The sequence below is a fragment of the Engystomops pustulosus genome, chromosome 6 (genome assembly GCF_040894005.1).
Source record: "Engystomops pustulosus chromosome 6, aEngPut4.maternal, whole genome shotgun sequence".
In the NCBI taxonomy this organism is placed as follows: Eukaryota; Metazoa; Chordata; class Amphibia; order Anura; family Leptodactylidae; genus Engystomops; species Engystomops pustulosus.
The window spans coordinates 45,950,902-45,971,979 of NC_092416.1; the positions used below are offsets into that span (position 1 = coordinate 45,950,902).

At 41.7% G+C, this 21,078-nt stretch overlaps 1 protein-coding gene across 1 annotated transcript in view; it reads left to right on the top strand.

Annotated features, from left to right (window-relative positions):
- NOC2L (NOC2 like nucleolar associated transcriptional repressor) overlaps window positions 1–21,078 on the top strand; it is a 62,139-nt gene that overhangs the window by 2,452 nt on the left and 38,609 nt on the right. The window contains exons 3-11 of the mRNA XM_072155911.1: window positions 519–696; window positions 2,151–2,273; window positions 3,780–3,897; window positions 4,086–4,173; window positions 4,397–4,475; window positions 6,272–6,382; window positions 6,859–6,969; window positions 9,005–9,193; window positions 18,993–19,132. Coding sequence (XP_072012012.1) covers window positions 519–696; window positions 2,151–2,273; window positions 3,780–3,897; window positions 4,086–4,173; window positions 4,397–4,475; window positions 6,272–6,382; window positions 6,859–6,969; window positions 9,005–9,193; window positions 18,993–19,132 — 1,137 coding nt within the window. The remainder of the gene's footprint in view (window positions 1–518; window positions 697–2,150; window positions 2,274–3,779; window positions 3,898–4,085; window positions 4,174–4,396; window positions 4,476–6,271; window positions 6,383–6,858; window positions 6,970–9,004; window positions 9,194–18,992; window positions 19,133–21,078) is intronic.

Sequence of the window (21,078 nt, forward strand, 5' to 3'; positions counted from 1 at the left end):
TCGTCTGTAAGTCGGGAGTGCTTAAGTAGGGGACCGCCTGTATCACTATGATGTTCAGAGTCTCCTCGGCACCGTGGTCAATCTTTGAAATCCGGCCAGTACATGATCCGTAATTAACTGCCCAAGCACAGGGCAGAGATCTGACTCTGTGCATCATAGTGATGACATAGTGGACTCCTTGTATCATACAACACTATGATGCTTGGAGTCCTATCATCTACACCAAGGTTAGTCCATTAAATCTGTCCAGTGTAGTGTCCATTATTTATGAACCGACTTCATTTAAATGATGTATTCGGCTGTGAAACTCTGTGTGCAGGCGCCTTTCAAACATGACACTTGTAATTAATGATTCTTCTTAAACATGTCTGTTCCTAATACTTGTAAAGGGGCATTTAGTTTGGCAATAGAGACTCGCATGCTAAGCATGAATAGAATACATATTTAGAAAGTTTAGATGTGAACTAATCTCCATCCATCTGAAAGAATATTTACATTTTCTTATTCTCTTTAAAAAGAAAATTAAAGACGACCAAAGGCAAAGCCTCCCAGCACAAAGACCAGCTCTCTCGCCTTCAAGAAAAAGACCCCGAGTTCTACAAATTCCTCCAAAACAACGACCAAAGTCTTCTAAACTTTGATGACTCTGATTCTTCAGACGAAGAAAGTCTTCACCAGATCCCTGATGAGCTAGAGGTCAGTAGCCTGGCATCATCCACAGACATCCATCATTCATACTACAAATCTAACCCTTCTGCATTGCATTTTGTTCCCGGCCACAAGACCTCCTTGAAAGCTAGAGGTCGGAAGTCTGGCCAACGCTGCCATACTACTGTCTCTAGTACCACAAGCAGGTCTAGAGCTGCCCTGCCAAGTATTATTACTATAATATCCTATGCCTAGGACAATCTGATGAAGGGGTGGGGGGTCAGACTGCTGCGACTCCACCTAATGACGAGAATGGGGGTCCCTTCCTCACCAATAGAATGAAGCGTAAGGTCAAGCAAGTAAACTGCCGTTCCATTCACTGTTATGGGAGAGTCAGTAATTGCAGAGTAAATAACTTGGCTGCCTATGAGAGTGCCAGCGATACCTAAGCAATGTGCTTGTCAATTGCCGTCATCCTTATAGTATTGAATGGACTGCAGAACGAGTATGCATTTTCCTCATTGTTTCCCAGGAGTCAGACCTTCACCGATCATCTTTCTATCCCCTATCCTGTGGAAAGAAAACAACCTCTTTAGTGTTGTACAGTGGAATTTTGAAATACAAGCAATTCTTTCCGGGAATGCTCTTATATCAAAACTAGATTTCCCATAGGAAAGCATTGAAACCAGGTGATTCATTCCACAACAAATGAATACCTTGGATTACGAGCAAAATTTGTAGTCACATTCTAAAGTGCTCTTATATCAAAGAGAATTCCAATAAGAAATTATTCCTTCATGGACTTTTTACTTTTTTTTTTTATTATAAAAAACATTTTTAACACTTTCATCTGATCGCTTAGCTGCAATACTAAACTAATACTAAAAACAAACACAACACATTCGGTTCTGCTATGTTTTCACCCACACAGCTACAATATCCAGCCACACACACAGCTACTTCATACCCAGTCCCACCGCTGGCCCCATCCCCTGGCTCCAAGCAGTGATGCAGGAAACGTGATCGGCGCTCGGCAATTTCAATCAGAGATTTCCATAGAGATTAATAGAACAAAACAGTCATGCAAGGCCATGTACTCGATTAGTCTAAGGAGCGGCGAGGGGTTCAAAGATCGTTTTCACGATCTCCGGGGTCTCAGCACTGAGACCTCTACTGATCAGCAAGTTAGGCCCTATCCAGTGGATAAGGCCTAACTTTGCTTCGTGGGAAAACACCTTTAAGGGGTTAATATATCTTTCCAGACATGTTTAAATTACATCCGTTTTTTTTTTCTGTCTCTCGGAATGCTCACATTTCAGGTTACTTGTTTTCCGAACTTCCACTGTATGTGGAAATGTGAATATGTGGTAAAAATATGTAACAAATAATTTACCGATGGTTTATTATATTGGGGTTTTTTTAATGATTGACATAAAATGATTCCTTGTTTAAGTGAAAAACAATATTTCCACAGTCCTTAAGCTCTTTATTTTGTACTGTAGGAAAATAGTGATGACGATGATGAGGACGATTCTGAAGATGATGAGAAGAAAAAGAAAAAGGCAAAAGTCGATCAGATTGTCGTCACCATGAAAATGGTGCAGGCATGGCAGTCAGAAGTGAAGGTGCGAAACTTAGAATTGAACTTTTCACTTTAAGGGTTCGGTCACATTTACCGCTAGCAAAGCGTTTACAAACGCAGAGATAACGTACGGGGATGGGCCCCGACCCGATTGCTTTTATGAAAACGCATGCGATTGGTAACCACTTTTGGGTTCTGCGTTTCCATACAAATACATATGTGATCACCCCAAGGCCTGCCCCCGTGTGATGTTTTTTTTAACCATTTTTTTTCGAGTGCTGTTCTGTTTTTGTTCACCGACAACATTGGATCAGAGGAGATAATCTAAAGTGTGAAAAAGCCCATTGAAAAGAATGGTGAAAATGGTGAGAAATCACTGAAGAAAACAATCTGTATGTGTCCTTAAAGGAAACCTACCAGTTCAAATGGTAGGGGTAAGCTGTAAATACCGAGCACCAGCTCAGGGTGATCTGGTGCCGGAGCTTACTTTCGTTAGTGTTATAAACCGCTGTATCGCGGTTTAAACACTTTTGAATGTTTATAGATGTAGCTGCTTCGGTGCTTGGTGCGCACGACCGCGCGCCTACATAGGAAGTGCCGGAGACGTCACGGTCGCGCGCAGCGCCGAAGCAGCTACAGCTATAAACATTAAAAAGTGTTTAAACCGGCATGCAGCGCTTTATAACACTAACGAAAGTAAGCTCCGGCACCAGCTCACCCTGAAGTAGCCGGCTGCGTTTGCGCCTGCGTATGATAAATAACTTCCATAGACTCCAGATTGTCATAGGAGACAAATGGATTAGCCGGGCAGTGGAGTTTCTCACCCGCATGACATTTGCACTGAAAATGTGAAAAAAATGCTTTTTTTTCTAATGAGCATTTAAATTGTATGAACCTTTACCAAAATATGTTAGAAATATATACAGTGCCAATACGTTACCCTTTCTAGGTTCAGAGAGTGCAATGTACTTTTGCAAAGTGTCTTCTGCAGCTCCTTCCTCATTCTGCCCCAGCAGTCAGGCTGGAGGGGGTTCCCCTGAAGCGGTCATATCTCCTGACACTTAGAAACACAGGAGAATCTCCCCTTTAATTTATTATTAGTAACTTCTTTTAGCTATAACAAACATATTTTGCATATAAACTCAAACGAAAGAATGAAATTTGCTATGCTCCTCTATCTGTCCTTGTTCACGCTGCCTTCCCCTGGTTCTGTAGATTGTCTGTCTGTTTCTCTTGGCAGGGGGGTGCAGTAACAGTTGGGGTAATTAGTAGATGGCCTGCAGTGGATCTAATGACAATAAAAGACGGTTACTGTAGATGTGACTGGAGTATCAGATATGATATAATGGCAAGCTCTGGATGTGACTGGAATATCAGAGATGAACTAATGACTCTACAACAACTTTGGCTAAGTGTCGCAATTCTGTCTTATACTGAGAATATCCTTCAATGCCTAAAGAAACCAATAAGAGCCCATATTAATGATTAGTATCATTGTGAATACAGTAATATTGTATTATTAAAGATCATTGTGTCTATGTCTGCTTAGGTTGATCTTAGGCCTCGGCTCTTTCATGAAATTGCCCAAGCCTTTAAGGCTGCTGTTGCTACTACACAAGGAGAAGATGGTGATGATCCAAGTAAATTCAAGGTCACTGACACAAATGGTGAGAACTAGAACTTTTCATATTAATTATACGTTTTTGGGATTTTCTAAGAAAAAACACTTGTTTGCAATTCATAGAGGGTTGAAGATCTGACTGGAGGACACCAATGAATCCCTATAATCCTGTAGTCTTTTTTTATTAATAGACATTATTTCAAGACATTATAACCTGTATCTTTTATTTCGTAGTTTTCAATGCTCTTGTCACATTTTGCATCAAACACTTATTTGTTCACCTTGAGAAAAAGATGAACCTGAAGCCAGCGAAGGGCACAAAGTGAGTAATAAGATGATCTTTTTGCATAAAAAATTCAAGAATTTTAAAATGAAAGACCCTATTAGCTTTCTACCATCTAAGTGAACTGAGTAACAATTCATTCTTATTAAACTTTCAGAAAACACCTTTCATGTCACTCACAATCTACCAAGTCACTGTATTGTAAAAAAAAAAGGAACTTATACTAATGCTTCACTTTTGTACATTTTTGTATTGTTTATAGGTTGTTGGACCCATCAAATAGTGATCTTTGGAAAAGGTTACGCTTAGATATCAAGATGTTTCTGAACTCTGTAATCCAGGTAATCTTGGCTTACGTTAACAGCATTGAAGAAAAAAATTGTTGTAGTAGAATAGTTAACCGCTTAACGACCACTGTATCATTGAGGGTACTGCAGCAGATCTTCAGAATAGGACTGAATCCTAATGAAGCCTGTGTTATCACAGCCCAGCGCTAATACTGTGGTCACAGACTGCAAAGCCTAAGAGGCTTCATAGGGAGTGCACAGCGCCGTTTACGTTTTGCTGATGACATCACACAGAAAACCTGAGGTCCATTGAAGGACAGGCAGATCCTCTCTATTAAATGCACCCATTTTGGTAGTTCCACGCCTGAACCAACCCAAGCTACAACTATCATAGTATTTATCCCATATGACTTGCAAACTTTATAACAAAAGAAAAAAAAAATACTGCTTGAAGTCACATTCTATTCGCAAATATTTTGAAAGCAATCAAATTGGGAGGTTTTGAGCCCTCACACAGCTAAATTGACGGGAATTTAAAAAAAAAAAAAGTATAACTTACACTTTTAACGCAGACCCATCCCCTCCCCCTTTCCCACAAAACAAATTTATAAATTGCCAAAATCAGGCCAAACCTAGTAAGGACAGTTATATATCAGTTATATACCGGATGCAACCTGGCTTGAATTGTTTTGCAGTATGCATATTCCCTCTTTTAGGTAAATCCTTATCTATTTACCTATAAAAAAAAGAATTTCCTTTAGAGTCGGGCAAATATGACTCTTTCCACATCATTTTCACGAGGAGTCAAGTTTAGTGGTTGCAGGAGGATTGTCAGTTCAGAAGCCCATATTTTCTGTTCTAAAGCACTAAGAATTAAGCTTTTGCTCTGCTACTCTTGATCTCGGGCGCTAGTCTTGACACTTCGGGATCACCTAGAAAAGAAAGTTATAATTAGCAGCCGGGAGAGCAGGGACGAGATGTCCGGAGCTTCGGGCTGCTAATTATGCATGCCCCCACACCTTCCGTTGGAGAGCCAGGTGAAGTCACGTGAGAGGCGTGAATTCATGACTCTCGTGTGATGTCACCTCCCTCTCCAAGCATGGTAGAGGGAGGTGCAGGGACGTGTATATTTAGCAGCCCTGAGTGCTGGACATCTTGTCCCCGAGCTCCGTGCTGCTAATTATAAGTTTCTTTTCTAGATGATCACGGTGTTTCAAGACTAGCGGCAGACAGCCGCGATATCAAGATGAAGAAAATCGGGGTGACTATTTGTAGGGTTTTATGGGGTTGATTTCCTTTAATTCCTTATCCTTAATATGACACAAAAAGCATGTGTTTTTAGGTACTATAGAACCAAATATAGGGCCTTCTGAAGTGACGCTCGCCCTGCAACCTTTAAACTTGACTCCCCCGTGTGAAAACAAGGTTTCCCTGACTTTAGGGGAATTTTTTTTTTTTTTTTTTTATAGGTACATGGATGTAAGGAAGATCTAGTAAGAACATATCACACCCTTAAAGAAGGGACTAGTAGTTTATTGGGGTAAAACCTGGTGGCATGAATATATTAGTGAAGAATCCAGAAAATACTGACGTCCCATTCTCCCCAACCAAGATATTGGTGTGAGCATGTAACGTGCCTTTAGAATAATGAGCGTCCAACCCTTCTCCATGGATGGGAGGTTTATCAGTCCGTTACACCTGTGTAGCCTCCATCATATATGATTAGGGCGACCTGCAGTGAACTGTCGTTATTAACCCTTCATCAGTAGTACAAAAATCATCTAATTTTCCAGTTGTGGGTCAGTATTTGCTGCACATTATACAGGTTTTTTTTTTCAAACTCTTTTTAGCTGCTGAACTGTCTCACAGAGGCCACCGTCAGTGCTGCCGTGCTCCAGCATATCAACAACACAGTCCACTTCTACCTGTGCTTTCCGAAACACACCCGACAACTTCTCAAGGTGAGTGATCATGGAGCACCCCATCCATGCATAACAGGGATATTCTAGTGTAACATAGTTCTAGATACTATATAACCAAAGCTGGGACCATGCAAAGTGACACCTTCAGCCTCTCAAAGTGACTCATCTTAGGCAACATTTAATTCTTCTCGGCTTATTTGCAAATGACTTTGGTATAATTTTTTTTTATAATTAAACGGGCGTGATTTCACATAAAATAGAAAATTTGGTCAAATCTGGTGAGTCAAGTAAGGAATTGAATAGGCTTCCTGACCATAGAATTGCCATTGGGATGCCTTGCTCTGAGTAAAAGCTGTAGCTGTCTTCTGTTTAAATATTGCAGCAGTCACCCAGATTAAAAGGGAGTAGTTCCATACAGAGAACCAAGAGCAAAGTAGTGTGGGGACACTTCTTCAGTGTCTATACTCCGGAATCCATCATTGACTTGTTTCTTTACATTTGTTCTGTCCATGCAGAAAGCCATCAACCTGTGGTGCACAGGGGAAGAAACTGTCCGGGTTGTAGCATTTTTGGTTCTTAACAAGATCTGCAGATACAAAAAAGAACAAATCAACCCTGTACTGAAGGTAGGTGATGTTTTCTGTGTATACTGCTTTACATGAGGGGTGAGCTACTTCTTAGGAATTATAGTGGCTGTTCTATTTCCATTCACCTTCTGTGGTAATTCTGAATTATTAGAGGATTTAGGTTCCATCTTCTTTTTGGAGAGTTGGTATTGAGAGTCTCTGTCTCTGGAAGACCTGACACGAATGCATTTAAAGGAAATCTAACATCAAAGCATGATAAACCATACTCCTAGATCTAGGCACTGTGACTGTGGTAATCTTATACTTGTTATCCATGGCCTCCTTCATTCTAAAATACATTTTTATAATTATTCTAATGAGCCCAAAGAGCTCTGTGGGGTGTTACCGTAGCCCCTCTATGCTGCAGTTTCACAGGCTGTTAGGCTCCTTTCACACAAATATATGCTTGCCTGGGCAAGCATACAGCTGCACGCTGAAGAGAGGGGTGATCAGAGTGCGCTCCATAGTGAGGCATCCACGCTCTCTGCGGCTGGACATCATAGCCGTCCATGGGGGACCGATGTCAGATATCATGAATATCAAAAAGAGAAAACCCAGTACTTAATAAGCAACTCCTCTTGCTAATCGAAAGCATACAGTACCAATAGAAGTATAAAGGATCCAAAATTAAATTAAATTATGCTTCATAATACTCAATGAATTATGAACAATATATAAACTTTATTAATCGGCCATCAAGGAGACAAAATTAAAAACATACATTAAAAACCACAAAACAAAAGATGTGGCGATGGTCTGTGGTATTACAGTACACAATAAATACTATCAGAGTATCAAATTCACAACAGTATATACAATTTGGCTGTTATCAGTTGTATTACCCACCAGGGTGTTGCATGTAGCCAAAAATAGTTTGAACCAATATAATAAGACCACCGTGCTGTGGCGGTGGTCTTCTATTGGTACTTGATGTCCGATATCAGACTCGCCACACACACTCGAGGGAAAGGACTATACACTGTGCAGGGGCACCTCCCCCATCCCCTTTATGTTTGCTAAAAGTAACTCAACTGCAGTGGAATTACGTCAGGCAGAGGTAGGGGGGAGTGCTGAGAGAGAAGGGGGAGATTGTAACAGATTGTGGCAAATTTATTGAAACAAAATAAGCATTAAATAAATTAGGTAACTAGGTAACCCCCTAATCACACAAGTTTACTGCATTTGGAATTTTTTTCCTGCTTTCCAGTACATAGCATGGAAAATTAAAGGAAATCTACCATTGTTGATCTACTTTCTCAAGTAGATCCCGAGGTAGATTCCCCCTCCCTGCATCATCCCCAAACCGTTTTTAGGTAAAACTTCTATTTTGCTTGTATGAACGAATTCTTTATTTTACCATTAAGCAAATTAATTTCAGGGGCTACTGAGGATGTGGAGTAACCTCCGTGATCTCCGGAAGCGAAAGTCTCCTCCACACCCTGAAGCCTCTGGAGATGCAATTACCTGCTCAGCATTTTGTTTGCAGCCACCTTTTTGGTAGTAGGGGAGCTCTGTGCAAGAGAAGTAGCTCCCGTTCTGCTGCCAGCGACCCACCTGCAGTTTGGGCAGTTCTGCACTTACGCAAAGCTCCCTTACTGTCAGAGATGCTCCTGCAGACAAAACACAGAGATGGTCGGCGGATCTCCAGAGGGTGTGAAGTAGTTTTAGTCTCCGGAGCTCACGGAGGCCCCCAGTAGCTGCAGAAATGCAAATGGAAAAATTAAGAATTCATTTGTATAGGCAAAATAAAGGTTTTACCTAAAAACTGTTTGGGGATGGTACAGGGAGGGGGAAATCTACCTCAGGATCTACTTCAGAAAGTAGACTCCCTATGGCAGATTTCCTTAAAATCAAGAGGGGGTATGTATGCCCTTTCATAGTGTTCAGCTCTGTCCAGCTCAGTGTGCAACTCTCCAATCAATCATGGGGGGGCCCGGCTTTGTAATAGATGGTGGCACCCCAAACAATCTGGCACACATTATCTATGCCTTTTAGGTTCACATCTTATAGCTTGTTCTTCTCATTTTTTCCACAGAAAATGTACATCTCTTACGTGCAGAATGCAAAATTTACTTCACCCAACGCTTTGCCTTTGATCAATTTCATGCAACGAACCCTGACGGAGATGTACTCGATGGATGTTGAGAACTCCTACCAACACATCTTCATATACATACGGCAGCTGGCCATCCATCTCCGCACTGCCATGACTGTGCAAAAGAAGGTAGGTGGCTCCATAGATAGAAATGCTAGGAGTTCTGTTGCAGCTGTTCCTTGTAATACATGGAGTTCTGTTCTATGCATATCCACTATATCAACTACTGCAACATTCACCGCTTTAGCAGGGTGCTGCAACCCTCGCTTGTGCTGGGTGTTTTCCCAGTGATGTCACAGTAATATCACCGGATCCCCCCCTCCTTTAAAACGACATATCTGCTCAGTGAGGCTGCTGGTAAAAATGCAATACATACACTGCATCCACTCCTCATAGGCTTCTATTGTCTCTACTGAGCGTTAACACTCAGCAGGATTGAGCAGGATGGAAAGACTTGGATGCCTTTTTAAGCGGATCCCACAGACGGAGGCAACAACCATGGATCTGTCTGCTACTATATTTCAATGTGTATCCGTCGGGAGCTTTCCTGACGTACAGGCTGCTGCAGTTGCCCCTCCCCCAGGATTCAGTACATGCTGTTGGAAGGGAGCCAGGTAATGTGAAATAAAGTTTTGTAAAGCACTGTAATGATAAAGACATTTTTCAGAAATCAGCATAGCTCATTCTATTGGAGCCTTTCACCAGCTAAAAATTACATTCCTTGTGACCAATTCGCTACAACTCACTCCTGACCGCACCGTGTCTTTTGACGTCGCTGATGTTTCTCCTGCATTAAGCACAGGAGCAGAACCAGGTCTCTGGCTGTCAGAGATCTTGGGGTGGGGGGGGGGGGAAGGGTAGAAGTGGTTTATTAGAAGCTTTTGCCTTTTCTTTTTGTCACCATCTAGTGCTGAAGTAGCTCTATGCAGTGAATGCAGGGATCAGCACTGCCGCAGGCTCTACAGAGACTGCTCTCATGGAACGCTAATGGGTCTAATCAGACCCAGTACATCTCTGCCCCTGACATTTTCCTTTCTTACTGGGGTTACAGTTAATAGATGTTACAGTGGTAAAATTTGTAAGGAAAAAATAAAATAAAAAAAACCTGTAAAAATTTCCCCCTTGGGCCTTATTAACCCCTTAAGGACGGAGGGTTTTTCGCCTCATTTCTCGCTCTCCAACTTCAAAAATCCATAACTTTTTCATTTTTCCGTGTACAGACCTGTGTGAGGGCTTATTTTGTGCGTAACAAATTTTACTTTCCCGTAATGTTATTTATTTTAACATGCCATGTACTGCAAAGCTGAAAAAAAATTCCAAATGTGGAAAAATTGAAAAAAAAACGCACGTGCGTCACGTTCTTGTGGGCTCAGTTTTTACGACTTTCACTCTTCGCTCCAAATAACACACCTACTTTATTCTTTGGTTCGGTGCGATCGCGGTGATACCAAATTTATACAGGTTTTATTGTGTTTTAATACATTTTCAAAAATTAAACGAATGTGTACAAAAAAGAAAAACATTTTTTTGCCATCTTCTGACGCTAATAACTTTTTCATACTTTGGCGCACGGAGATGTGTGAGGGGTCATTTTTTGCGAAATGAGGCGACGTTTTCATTGCTACCATTTTGAGGTCTGTGCGACATTTTGATCATTTTTTATTTCATTTTTTATGTTATGTAAAAAGGTGTAAAAGTCGCATTTCGGACATTTGGGCGCCATTTCCCGCCTCGGAGGTCACCGCCGGCCGTAACCGTTTTTATATTTTGATAGATCGGGCATTTTGGGACGCGGCGATACCTAATATGTCTGTGATTTTTACTGTTTGTTATGTTTTATATCCGTTCTAGGGAAAGGGGGGTGATTTGAACTTTTAATATTTTATTAATTTTTTTTATTTTTTAAACTTTTTTTTTTCTTTTTTTTTTCACTATCTTTTAGACCATCTAGGGTACATTAACCCTAGATAGTCAGATCGCTGCTACCATATACTGCAATACTTCTGTATTGCAATATATGGCATTTTTGCAGCACATTCATTACAATGAGCCACTGGCTCATTGTAACGAATATGCAGCTGCCAGATAGCCTCGTGTCAAAAGAAGACACGAGGCTACCATGGCAACTGATCGCCGCCCCCCGATGACGTTCGGGGGCGTGGCGATCGAAAAAAAGATGGCGGCGCCCACGCGCCGCCGTCTTTTAAACGCCGCCGGCGACTTTGCCGGCGGCGTTTAGGGGGTTAATAGCCGCGATCGGTGCAAGCACCGACCGCGGTTATTAGCGGTGGGGGTTTTGTGCAAAATGCAAAAACCCCCACCTTTGTATGAAGAGGACTCAGTCCGTGAGCCCTCTTCATACATCCCTTATACCTCTGCGCCGTAGAGCTACGGCGCAGAGCGTTAAGGGGTTAATGTTCATAAATGGTGTTGGCTGCAGGTTTCAATAGGCCCTTGGGCGGCAGAGCCGCACTGGGCCCCTTTGTAGTGAACTCTCGTGGCTGCATTAAAAATTCAGAAACTAAAACAGTCTCCTGTTTCCTAAAATATTTCCTAGTTTATCACCCAAAAAACCCCCACATGGTTATTTTATATTATGATTGATTTGGCAAGCTCTGCAGCGCTGCCTCATCTGTGTGCACTATATAAATAAAGAATTATAATAATAATAATAATAATAAAGACCCCTTGTGGTAATTTTAAATAAAACACCCCTCACCCTATGGATTCATAAGATACATCCCCACTGACCCCGTGGATTCATTATGCACAGCCTTATGTGGGCCCCCAGCAGCTCTGGAGTCCCGGATATGCCCATGTGTGTGTGTGTGTGTGTGTGTGTGTGTATGTATGTATGTACATGAATATTTTCCCCAAAAATTTTTTAAAATTGTGCTTCTACACTATGAAAAACATCATCATAGTCACCTCAATAGCTTGATACTATACATACTATACAGTATAACAGTCCCACTTGAGGGAATTCATTTATAATGGTGATTTTGAGTCAATTTGAAAGTTTTACAAATATTTATATATACTATACACGACAAAAAAGTCCTTTCCCCCCCCCCCCCCTACTTATTGTAAATTTAACCCCCCCCCCCAGATTCGAAAAAAATAATCCAGAAAAATATTTAATTTTAACTCTTAGTACTTTTTTGTGGCCTTTTAAAAGGAATCTGTCACCAATTTTTTTTTTTTTTTTTTTTTTTTACAAATACAGCTAGCAACATTTTTCCATTAACGTAAAGTCATCCTTTTTTTAGTTCAAAATTGTTTTTCCACATCCCCAACAACTGTAATCTTGCCTTGCATATAGGCAAATGTAGCAGGAGTCAAGGGGGCGCTGCCTCCTCGGGCTGAATCTAGCAGCTTCTCCCCATGCCTTCTCAGCATCAACTGAAAAGTCATGTGACCAAGGTGACATCATCTAGGGTCTATTTGCCTACTCAGTTTTGAAAACTGTAGCCCATGGGTGTATCTGATCACCTGAAATTACAGCATGCTTCCATAGACTTCTACTCCACCCCATCCTCCATGGCGGCTGCTGTGATTTCATGTGAACAGATACACTCATGGAGTACAGTTTTCAAATGTTAGTTGGCCAAAGCACGTTAGATGATGTTACCCATGTCACATGAAATTAATTGCAGATACTGAGAAGGCATGGGGAGGAGAAGTTAACAATGTAGATTTTATGGGGATGTGAAGGAAACAATTTTTAGCTGAAAGAAGGGTGTCTGTTAAAGAGAACCCGTCAGGCAAAATAACCACCTAAATTAAATATATTTTCATAAACTGCCATTAGAGAGCATTGCCTCTATCCCTTCATTGTCCTTCTACATGCCTGTAAACCTAAGCAATGAGGTATGCAAATGACCTGTGAAATGTCCAATGAGTCATTAGCATATTCAAGCTGTCCAGTTTATTCATGAGTGGGAGGCAGAGCCACACCCCTAGTGCTTGACTGACAGCCTGTTTAATGATGTGAGGTATAACGGTGTAATGGCTTCTCCATGTGCTTCCTGGTGCTGATGGCCATGCCCCCTGCAGCCTGTGTGTGTATAGGAGAGATACAACAGCTCCAGGCAGCCATGTTATAGCAGAACATGTCAGGTACATGTGTAGCTGATGTGTATTAGGAGGATGCAGCATGTCAGCAGGTAAAGCACAGACACTAGTAATGCTTTTCTGTGCATTACACACAGACCTAAACAGGGGGAGGAGAGGGGAGGGGTAACAGGGGTGACATCACGGCCTCTGACCATGTGACCAGCCTCATTTACATAATCAAGAATAGATGATTTTACAATTATGTATGAATTGACTAGATTAAGGCTGTGATGGGATCCTTGTGAGCTGCTTCAACAGGTAGTAGTGACAGGACAAGTGATACAGACCTGATGACAGGTGTCCTTTAATTGAACTCTATGGGAACCTGTTACTAGCTGCATTTGTGGAAAATGTTGTGACAGGTTCCCTTTAAACCAATACGTATGAAAATTAGCCATAAAAGCCTGTTCATTAAAGCCTTTTTAGGCCTGGTTATTAAGGGGTTAAAGGGAACCTGTCATCAGGCGCGCTTTTTCTGGCTCCCCCATAGAGAATAGTGTACACAATGCCAAAAAGTTTTTATTGTACAACTTGCTTTTTTCCAATAAAACGAGACGTTAGATGAAGGTTTACCTTTCTGTATACAGAGCTGTGTCCCTAGTCCCATGGTAGTGGCCAGTGAGCAGTGAGGCAAATTGATGCATGACGGGGCCATTTCCTACGATTGGGGGGGGGGGGGTGCACACGTCACTGGCTACTCCCATCGGACTACGGACAGAGTTCTGCATACAGGAAAGTAAACTATTCCAAAGAAAAAGCAAGGTGGCACTCACCAACGTGACGAACTATCTTTATTAAAGCGAGGTGCAGTACAGAGAAGAGCGGGGCCAGGCGACGGGCCGTTTCGCGCTAAGACGCGCTTTCTCAAGGCGTTGAGAAAGTAAACTTTCATCTAACTTTTTTATTTTTTTCTGAAAAAGCCAGTCTTACTCCTGATAACAGGTTCCCTTTAAACTGCTTGTGTTTAGTTGTAGCATCAGTGCCACCTACAGTGTGTTAGGTGGTAATGCACACCAACCATTTTTTATATTTTTATTTTTTTGTTTTTAATCTGCTTTTTTATATGTGTTAAGGGGAAATAATAGCTATGTCATGCCTTTGTGTAATACTACATACCATGAGTCATAAGAGAAATTATTAGGTGTTTGTTAAGAAGCAAGCCAAACAATTAAAGAAGTTGGCTGGGTTCATGTTTCTTTTTTAAATATAGGTCCCGAGGAGGGGGTACAAAAATAATACACGCATTTTACTTACCACTCTCTGGTTCTCCGGTTCAGTGTTGCACCTCCTGCCACCACCGATCTGTTTGGTGTATGCAGAGGCTCGGTGGTGAAGCTGTATTTTAAAAAAAAAAAAACAAAAAAAAAAACACTTTGATAATGCATTTTAAAAAATAAGCTTTATTTCTATAATATACAAGCCCTCATATGGCTGCAAATTATAGTTAATGCAGTAACGTTCCTCTGTTATTACTACTAGAAATACAGAATTGACAATTGGCACAAAGAACAGGACAATACAGAGTAATACGATGCTCCAGAATATGACAAGTAATTACTATTGCAGATTATATTGCAGCTGGCAGGTTGTGTCATGGTTAGATATTATAAAATGAGGAATTTCTGTAATAATATAAGTTTGGTTATTTTTTATATTCCATGTGTGCTGACAGATGAAGAAATCTGCTTACCCCAGGTCACCTCTGTGATAAGAGGAAACAGTCATTTATAGTAAAGATGTTTTGCGTCACAATGTTATTTGCTGAATATTACAGTATAGTGTACATTGGTTGGGCTTCCTCTCCCAGATACCTGCCCACAATGAATCAGGTCCTTCCATAGAGGTGACTTGTCTGCTACCGTCCTGGCTGGTGTGTAATGCAGAAAATATGATCTAAGACTCCATATCGGAATAGGATTATGATTGGCAGGAATGTTTCCTCCATGCTGAACCCTGACAGAGCTGAGATTTGCTTTTGACGTGATTAGAATTAGTACTTGGCCTGCACCTTCCTCCCATGTCATTCTCTAACAAGGAGTCAGCGCCGCTTTTATCAGCTGCAGGACAGAGGAAGCATCACTGCTTTATTTGCTGTTTCCTTTTAGAAAGAAAACACAGCAACTAAATATAAATGTCTGCTGCAGTTAAACACAATACATTTTTTTGAAGGGAACCTGTTATCAGCACCCTCAGGGCAGGGTCTGAAATTTCCTTTCCAGAATTCCCTCTTTTATGTCAATTTTTATCCATTTACATATAACAAAAACCTTCTCCAAAATCGTGTAAAAATATGCATAGAAGAGTCTCCTTTCACCGTAAAAATGAGTTCATTTTAGAGGCTGCAAGGGGAGCGTCACATTAAAGGTGAGAATCCCAACTTTCAGATCACATTAGAACCGGAGATGGAGACAGTCAAGAAAAAAATATAAAACTTAATACTCACCCTCTGGTGTCCGGATTGTTGGCGCAGGTCCCGATCTTCAGCGCGATGCTCCCGCATCATAGTGTCATCAGCGACACTGCCGCATCATAGTGAGCGCCCGCATGGACGCGATCTGCCGGCTACAGAAGGAGAGAAGAGGAGCCGCCGGGACCCTCGCCGAAGATCGGGACCCGCGCCAACAATCCGGACACCGGAGGGTGAGTATTAAGGTTTTTTATTTTTTTATGCGCTTGGCAGGGGGCTGGCTGTATACTCAAGTCAATAGGTTTTCCCAGTTTTTGGTGGTAAAATTAGGGGTCTCTGCTTATACTGGAGTATATACGGTAATAAACTAGCAGGTGGGCTGGGGTGTGTTTAAGTTTGAAAAAAAGAAAGCTGTACTCCCCTCCTCTGTTTCTCACGGAGTCCTCCACCGCCGTCTCGCTGGTCCGTGCCACTGTTTGTTTACAGGGACATGGAAGCTCCGCTGAGTTTGGTTTCCGGACCACGCTGTATCCTGCGCTGAAATATGGGGACTGGTTGGTCTGGAAGTCGAACTTGGTGGAGCTTCTGTGCCCCTTTAAACAAACAGGGGCACAGACTAGCGAGATGGCGGCGTGGTTCCCCGGGAGTGATGGTAGAGGTGAGTACAGCTTTATATTTTTTCAAACTTACCTCCCCAGCCCACCTGCTAGTTTTTTTAAAAGAGTTTTGCAATCCCTTTAAGCATGCCGTCACATGTACTGCTAGCACTGTGTGTACAAAAGCAGCACTAGATTGCGGGTACGGGCCCTCGACCCAATTGCATATGTGTTTCTATGGAAATGCATTTGATCTGTTACCAGAATCCGGTGTCTTGCATTAAAACGCTGCAAGACACGTTCTGGTTATCAATCACTTGCAGTTCCATAGAAACGAGTATACGATTGGGTCAAGGCCCGCTAGCTCTGCGTTACGCAGTGCTAGCGGTACGTGTGACCGCAACCCAAGTTGATTTTTGGTTGAGTATGGGTGACGGGAAGGATAACAATTGGCAGATGGGTGTGTGGGGCATATTGCCAGACACCTTGGTAAATAAGGCCCATAACGTCTTCATATCAGTCTTGGGCATAATCCAGTCAGTAGACACTTGCGTTTGTTATCCTTGTGTAATGGAATTATATTTAATGCTATTTGCTGTGTCTGGATATGTGTCCAATCCCTTTTACGTCCCCGGTTAAGGATGATTAGTTATTGCAAGCTCAACAGATTGCTTTACGCAGACGGGGTCTTCATGTTTCACATGTCTGGCCTTATGACCTCTGTTATACGCAGAGGACTATAGGATGGACTTTCTGATAGTTTTGTTTAGTGCCATAGTTGTTGTGACTGGGATGAGCGTGTTGGCTACATGTCATTTTAGGGAACTTTCCACGGCATGTTTTTATTGCACGTCCATATGGAGTATGACACAATTTTCTATACACAACCACTACTTTAATTGGGGTCCATTGTGGCCTTGAGTGTACAGGTCTGATTTTTGTGGCCTATCAAAATCTTTTAACCTAAAAACCCCTTTAAGATATCCATGTATCCGAATGCTAGGAGTCCCTGTGTCTCTGCACTGTACTCAATACTTGGTTAAGGCGCAGTGCAGATGTCCCACACACGATACTGAGCCTCAGTTTGTCTTGTTTTATGGACATTAAAGTTGGATCAGCCTGTAGTGTGTTTTTCCACTTTAATTTTGTAGGTGACTCCAATTCCAGGCCTCCTTTGATTTCCATCGATGGTTTTTTTTGTGATTTTGTTATCACAACAATTGAGGATCTGTGCAAAGCGGAGTCGTAAGTTCAGATCCAGTGGCGTAGCCGTTTTATAGTATTGTAGTAGAGGTTTTTGGGCTTGTGAGAGGCTCCATCCTTGTATGATCTTGTATGTGCTGCTGTGTTACATGATGTGCCTGTAATATTTTATATGTGTTGTGTGTCTGGATGTAGGATTGTATAATGGAAACTCTCGTAATTGGCTAGTGATGTCCAGCATCTTCTCACACCACGGCTCAGACAGATACTTATAAGCCAATTATTTTTTTCCTCAGATTTGGTTACTCTAATGCTACTTCAAGCTGCTCGGTGCAGCTTCCCTCTGTAAGGCAGACAAGTAATATCCAGTAAGGCGCGCTAACCTAGACTCCTAATGTTGTGGGGAAGATGTCAGTGAGTGGGGCCATTCCTGTCACTCTTTGGGGGTCACTGTCTACCCATCAGCTGAGTCCAGTAGTAAATAGTGCTACAAGAATTCACTGGTTATAGGCGATTCCCTAGGGTGATAGATGTTAGTGTGCTGTGGACCTCATTGATCACTAGTGTAGGGGTCCCAAACCCTCAATTTCTCCTTGGAGGGAGGAGCTAGAATCGAGCAGCATGTGTAATGTAGTGCAAGGTCCACGCCATAATTGCGCCATAATACTTAAGATGTCCATTGGGTTTTTGGTGAGAGAATAATACTGTGCACTGAGCCACTATCTTTGCTGTCAAATCTGACAGGACATCCACTTGGCAAATGAGGTTCAATGTGGATAAGTGTAAGATTATGCACCTGGGGGCTAATAATCCACAGGCAACATACGTCCTTGGGGGGAGTAAATCTGGGAGAGTCCCTTTTTGAGAAGGACCTGGGGGTACTAGTAGATCATAAATTGAATAACAGCATGCAATGTCAATCAGCTGTCTCTAAAGTCAGCAAGTTCTTGACGTATCAAAAATGGTATGGACTCTCATGAGAGGGATGTAATATTACCACTGTACAAGGCATTGGTTCGGCCTCACCTGGAATATGCCGTCCAGTTCTGGGCACCGGCCCATAAAAAGGATGCCCTGGAGCTGTAGAGGGTTCAATGAAGAGTGATAAGGGGTATGGAGGGTCTGTTATGAGGAAAGATGAAAACAATTAGATTTACTTAGTCTGGAAAAGAGACGACTATGAGGGGACATAATTAATTTATTTAAATATATGAATGGTCCATACAAAAACTATGGTGGTAAGTTGTTCCAGATCAAATGAAAAGAAGAGGAGGCTCTGTCTCCTTCTGGAGAAAACAAGGAATAATCACCAGAGGGGACAGGGCTTTTTTACTATGAGAACTGTCACTCTGTGGAATAGCCTGCCTCATGCGCTGGTCACAGCAGGGACAGCAGAGAGCTCCAAGAAGGGTCTAGATGCCTTTTTACACCTAAATAACGTTGATGGTTATGTTATATAGAATTATTTCTCATCCAATCCCTTCCCTTCCTTGGTTGAACTTGATGGACATGTCTTTTTTTCAACCATATAAACTGATACTTTGACATTGTTTGCGTGCGGAGTGACATTTTATATTAATGCACCTTGGTCTCTCTCTTGGCACAGGGTTCCTATCAGTCGGTGTATAACTGGCAGTACATTCACTGCTTGTATCTGTGGTGCCGGGTGCTGAGCACACTCCATCCCAGTGACATACTGGAGCCTCTCATCTATCCTCTGGTCCAGGTCATCACTGGTTGTATCAGGTAGGATATACATTTATTGATTTGATGATGCATGTATTTAAGACCAATTGTACAACATTATTTTGGGCTGAAAGTGATGGAAAACCTATGATCATTTGGTCATTTAAATGCAGTGGTGGTCAATTACTGGTAATGCTGAGTCTATGGGAGAGCTATTTCGAGCTGTATCATAGCACTGCTTTCTTGATATGTAAAGTGTAGCCTCCTGTCTTTTACCTCATTAGCCAGAAATACTTGACCGTAAAATGGCAGCAGATGGAGGGTCATGTGATCTCTAACTGTCCATGAGCAATTGCCCTGCCAGGACCTTAGTATTCATGAATATAAGATTAAGGTCTTGGTAGGATAATTGCTCAAGGACAGATAAAGATCACAATAAAGCAGTACAAACTTTTATGAGATGTGTATTGGTAATTACCTAATATCCTGCCCCCTACACTTAGACATATAACATACATCATGAGGTAAAGGGTCCAGGTATCTTAAAGTAGTACTAGCACGTAGCACTACATCAATTGACAGATTTGCTACACATGGATATTAGAAGACTAGCATACAGCTCCTGCAGAACTGTTTAAAGGGATTGTCTGGAGGTTGTAAAACATGGCTGCTTTCTGCCAGGGTTAGTTGCAATAACAGGCACTAAACTCCAGTCATTCCTATACAGTTGATATGTAGTACTGGCACAAACATAGTCAAGTATTGTTTTTCAAGCAAGCATCCATGTTTTTGAAGCTCTGGACAACACCTTTAATCAACCATCAAAATCAATCATGTTAAACTGGGGGCACTTACTCATAGATTCAGGCACTCCTTCCTTGTAAAATTAACATTTTTAGTGATGTTAATGAGCTAGAAGGGCGCCTGGAGTTTTTTCCAGAGACTCTGAGTGCTGTAGCTTCATAGGCCTTTACACTGTCTCCCCTCCCAGTGTACCAGTCTGTGAAGCTGCAGCGCGGAGGAAGTTTGGAAATGCCCCCAGGAGTTCATCAGGCTCATTAACTTAATTAAAAAATGTTATTGTAAAAGTGAGGAGGATACGGACAACAAATATAAGAAGATTAACAAAGTCACAGTGCCTGGATATATGAATAAGTGGAATCGCATTTTTGCAACACTTAAAGATTTTGTTAAAATGTCCACAAATGGCAGTAATGAAAATGTCTTCTAGTCTTGTAAACGATTACACAGGTCTGTACACTGAAGTATGAAAAAGTTATTGGCCTCACTATATGGCAAAATGAAGATTTTCTCTTTTTTTGGGTACAAAATATTAACATTTTTAAAATTCACTAAAACATAATAAACCTGGTATCTCCAAGATCGTACTGACCCAAAGAAGTGGAAGTGTCATCTGGATTGGACAGTGAAAACCCGTGAAAGAGGGTCCACAGGAAAATGTTTTTTTCTTAAAATTTTTGGGCATTTGATCCCCAGTTCAAGGCATGGAATATTAAATACTATCACTTGGGGTTACAATTTTTTTTACGCACAAAACAAACCCTCCTAAAGGTTTGTGCACAGAAAAACAAAAAAGTTAATTTTTGAAAGTAGGGAGTGGAAAATGGAAAGGCAAAAACCTAGTTCCCACCTTATTCCTAAAGTGTTAATATTAGATTAGCTATTGTCCAGCACCACCACAGCTATTGCCTGTTCCCGGCAGCTGATAAACGGAGAATCAAAGCGGAAGGAGGCAGCTTCATTCTCAGTGTAGTGGCTGAACCTAGTCACTGCACCTTGGCTTCCATTATTGGAATCTTATCTGCAGTAACCTGGTCTGACCACTACGTATAGAATGGCAGCTGATCAGTCCGGGTGCTGGTTGTGTGACTTTGGCCAATCTGATATTGAGGACATAACGGGGGTCATTTACTAAGGGCCCAAATCGCAATTTTTTTTGTCAGGTTTCCCAAAAATTATCGCTTTGCGCCGAATTGCCCCGGGTT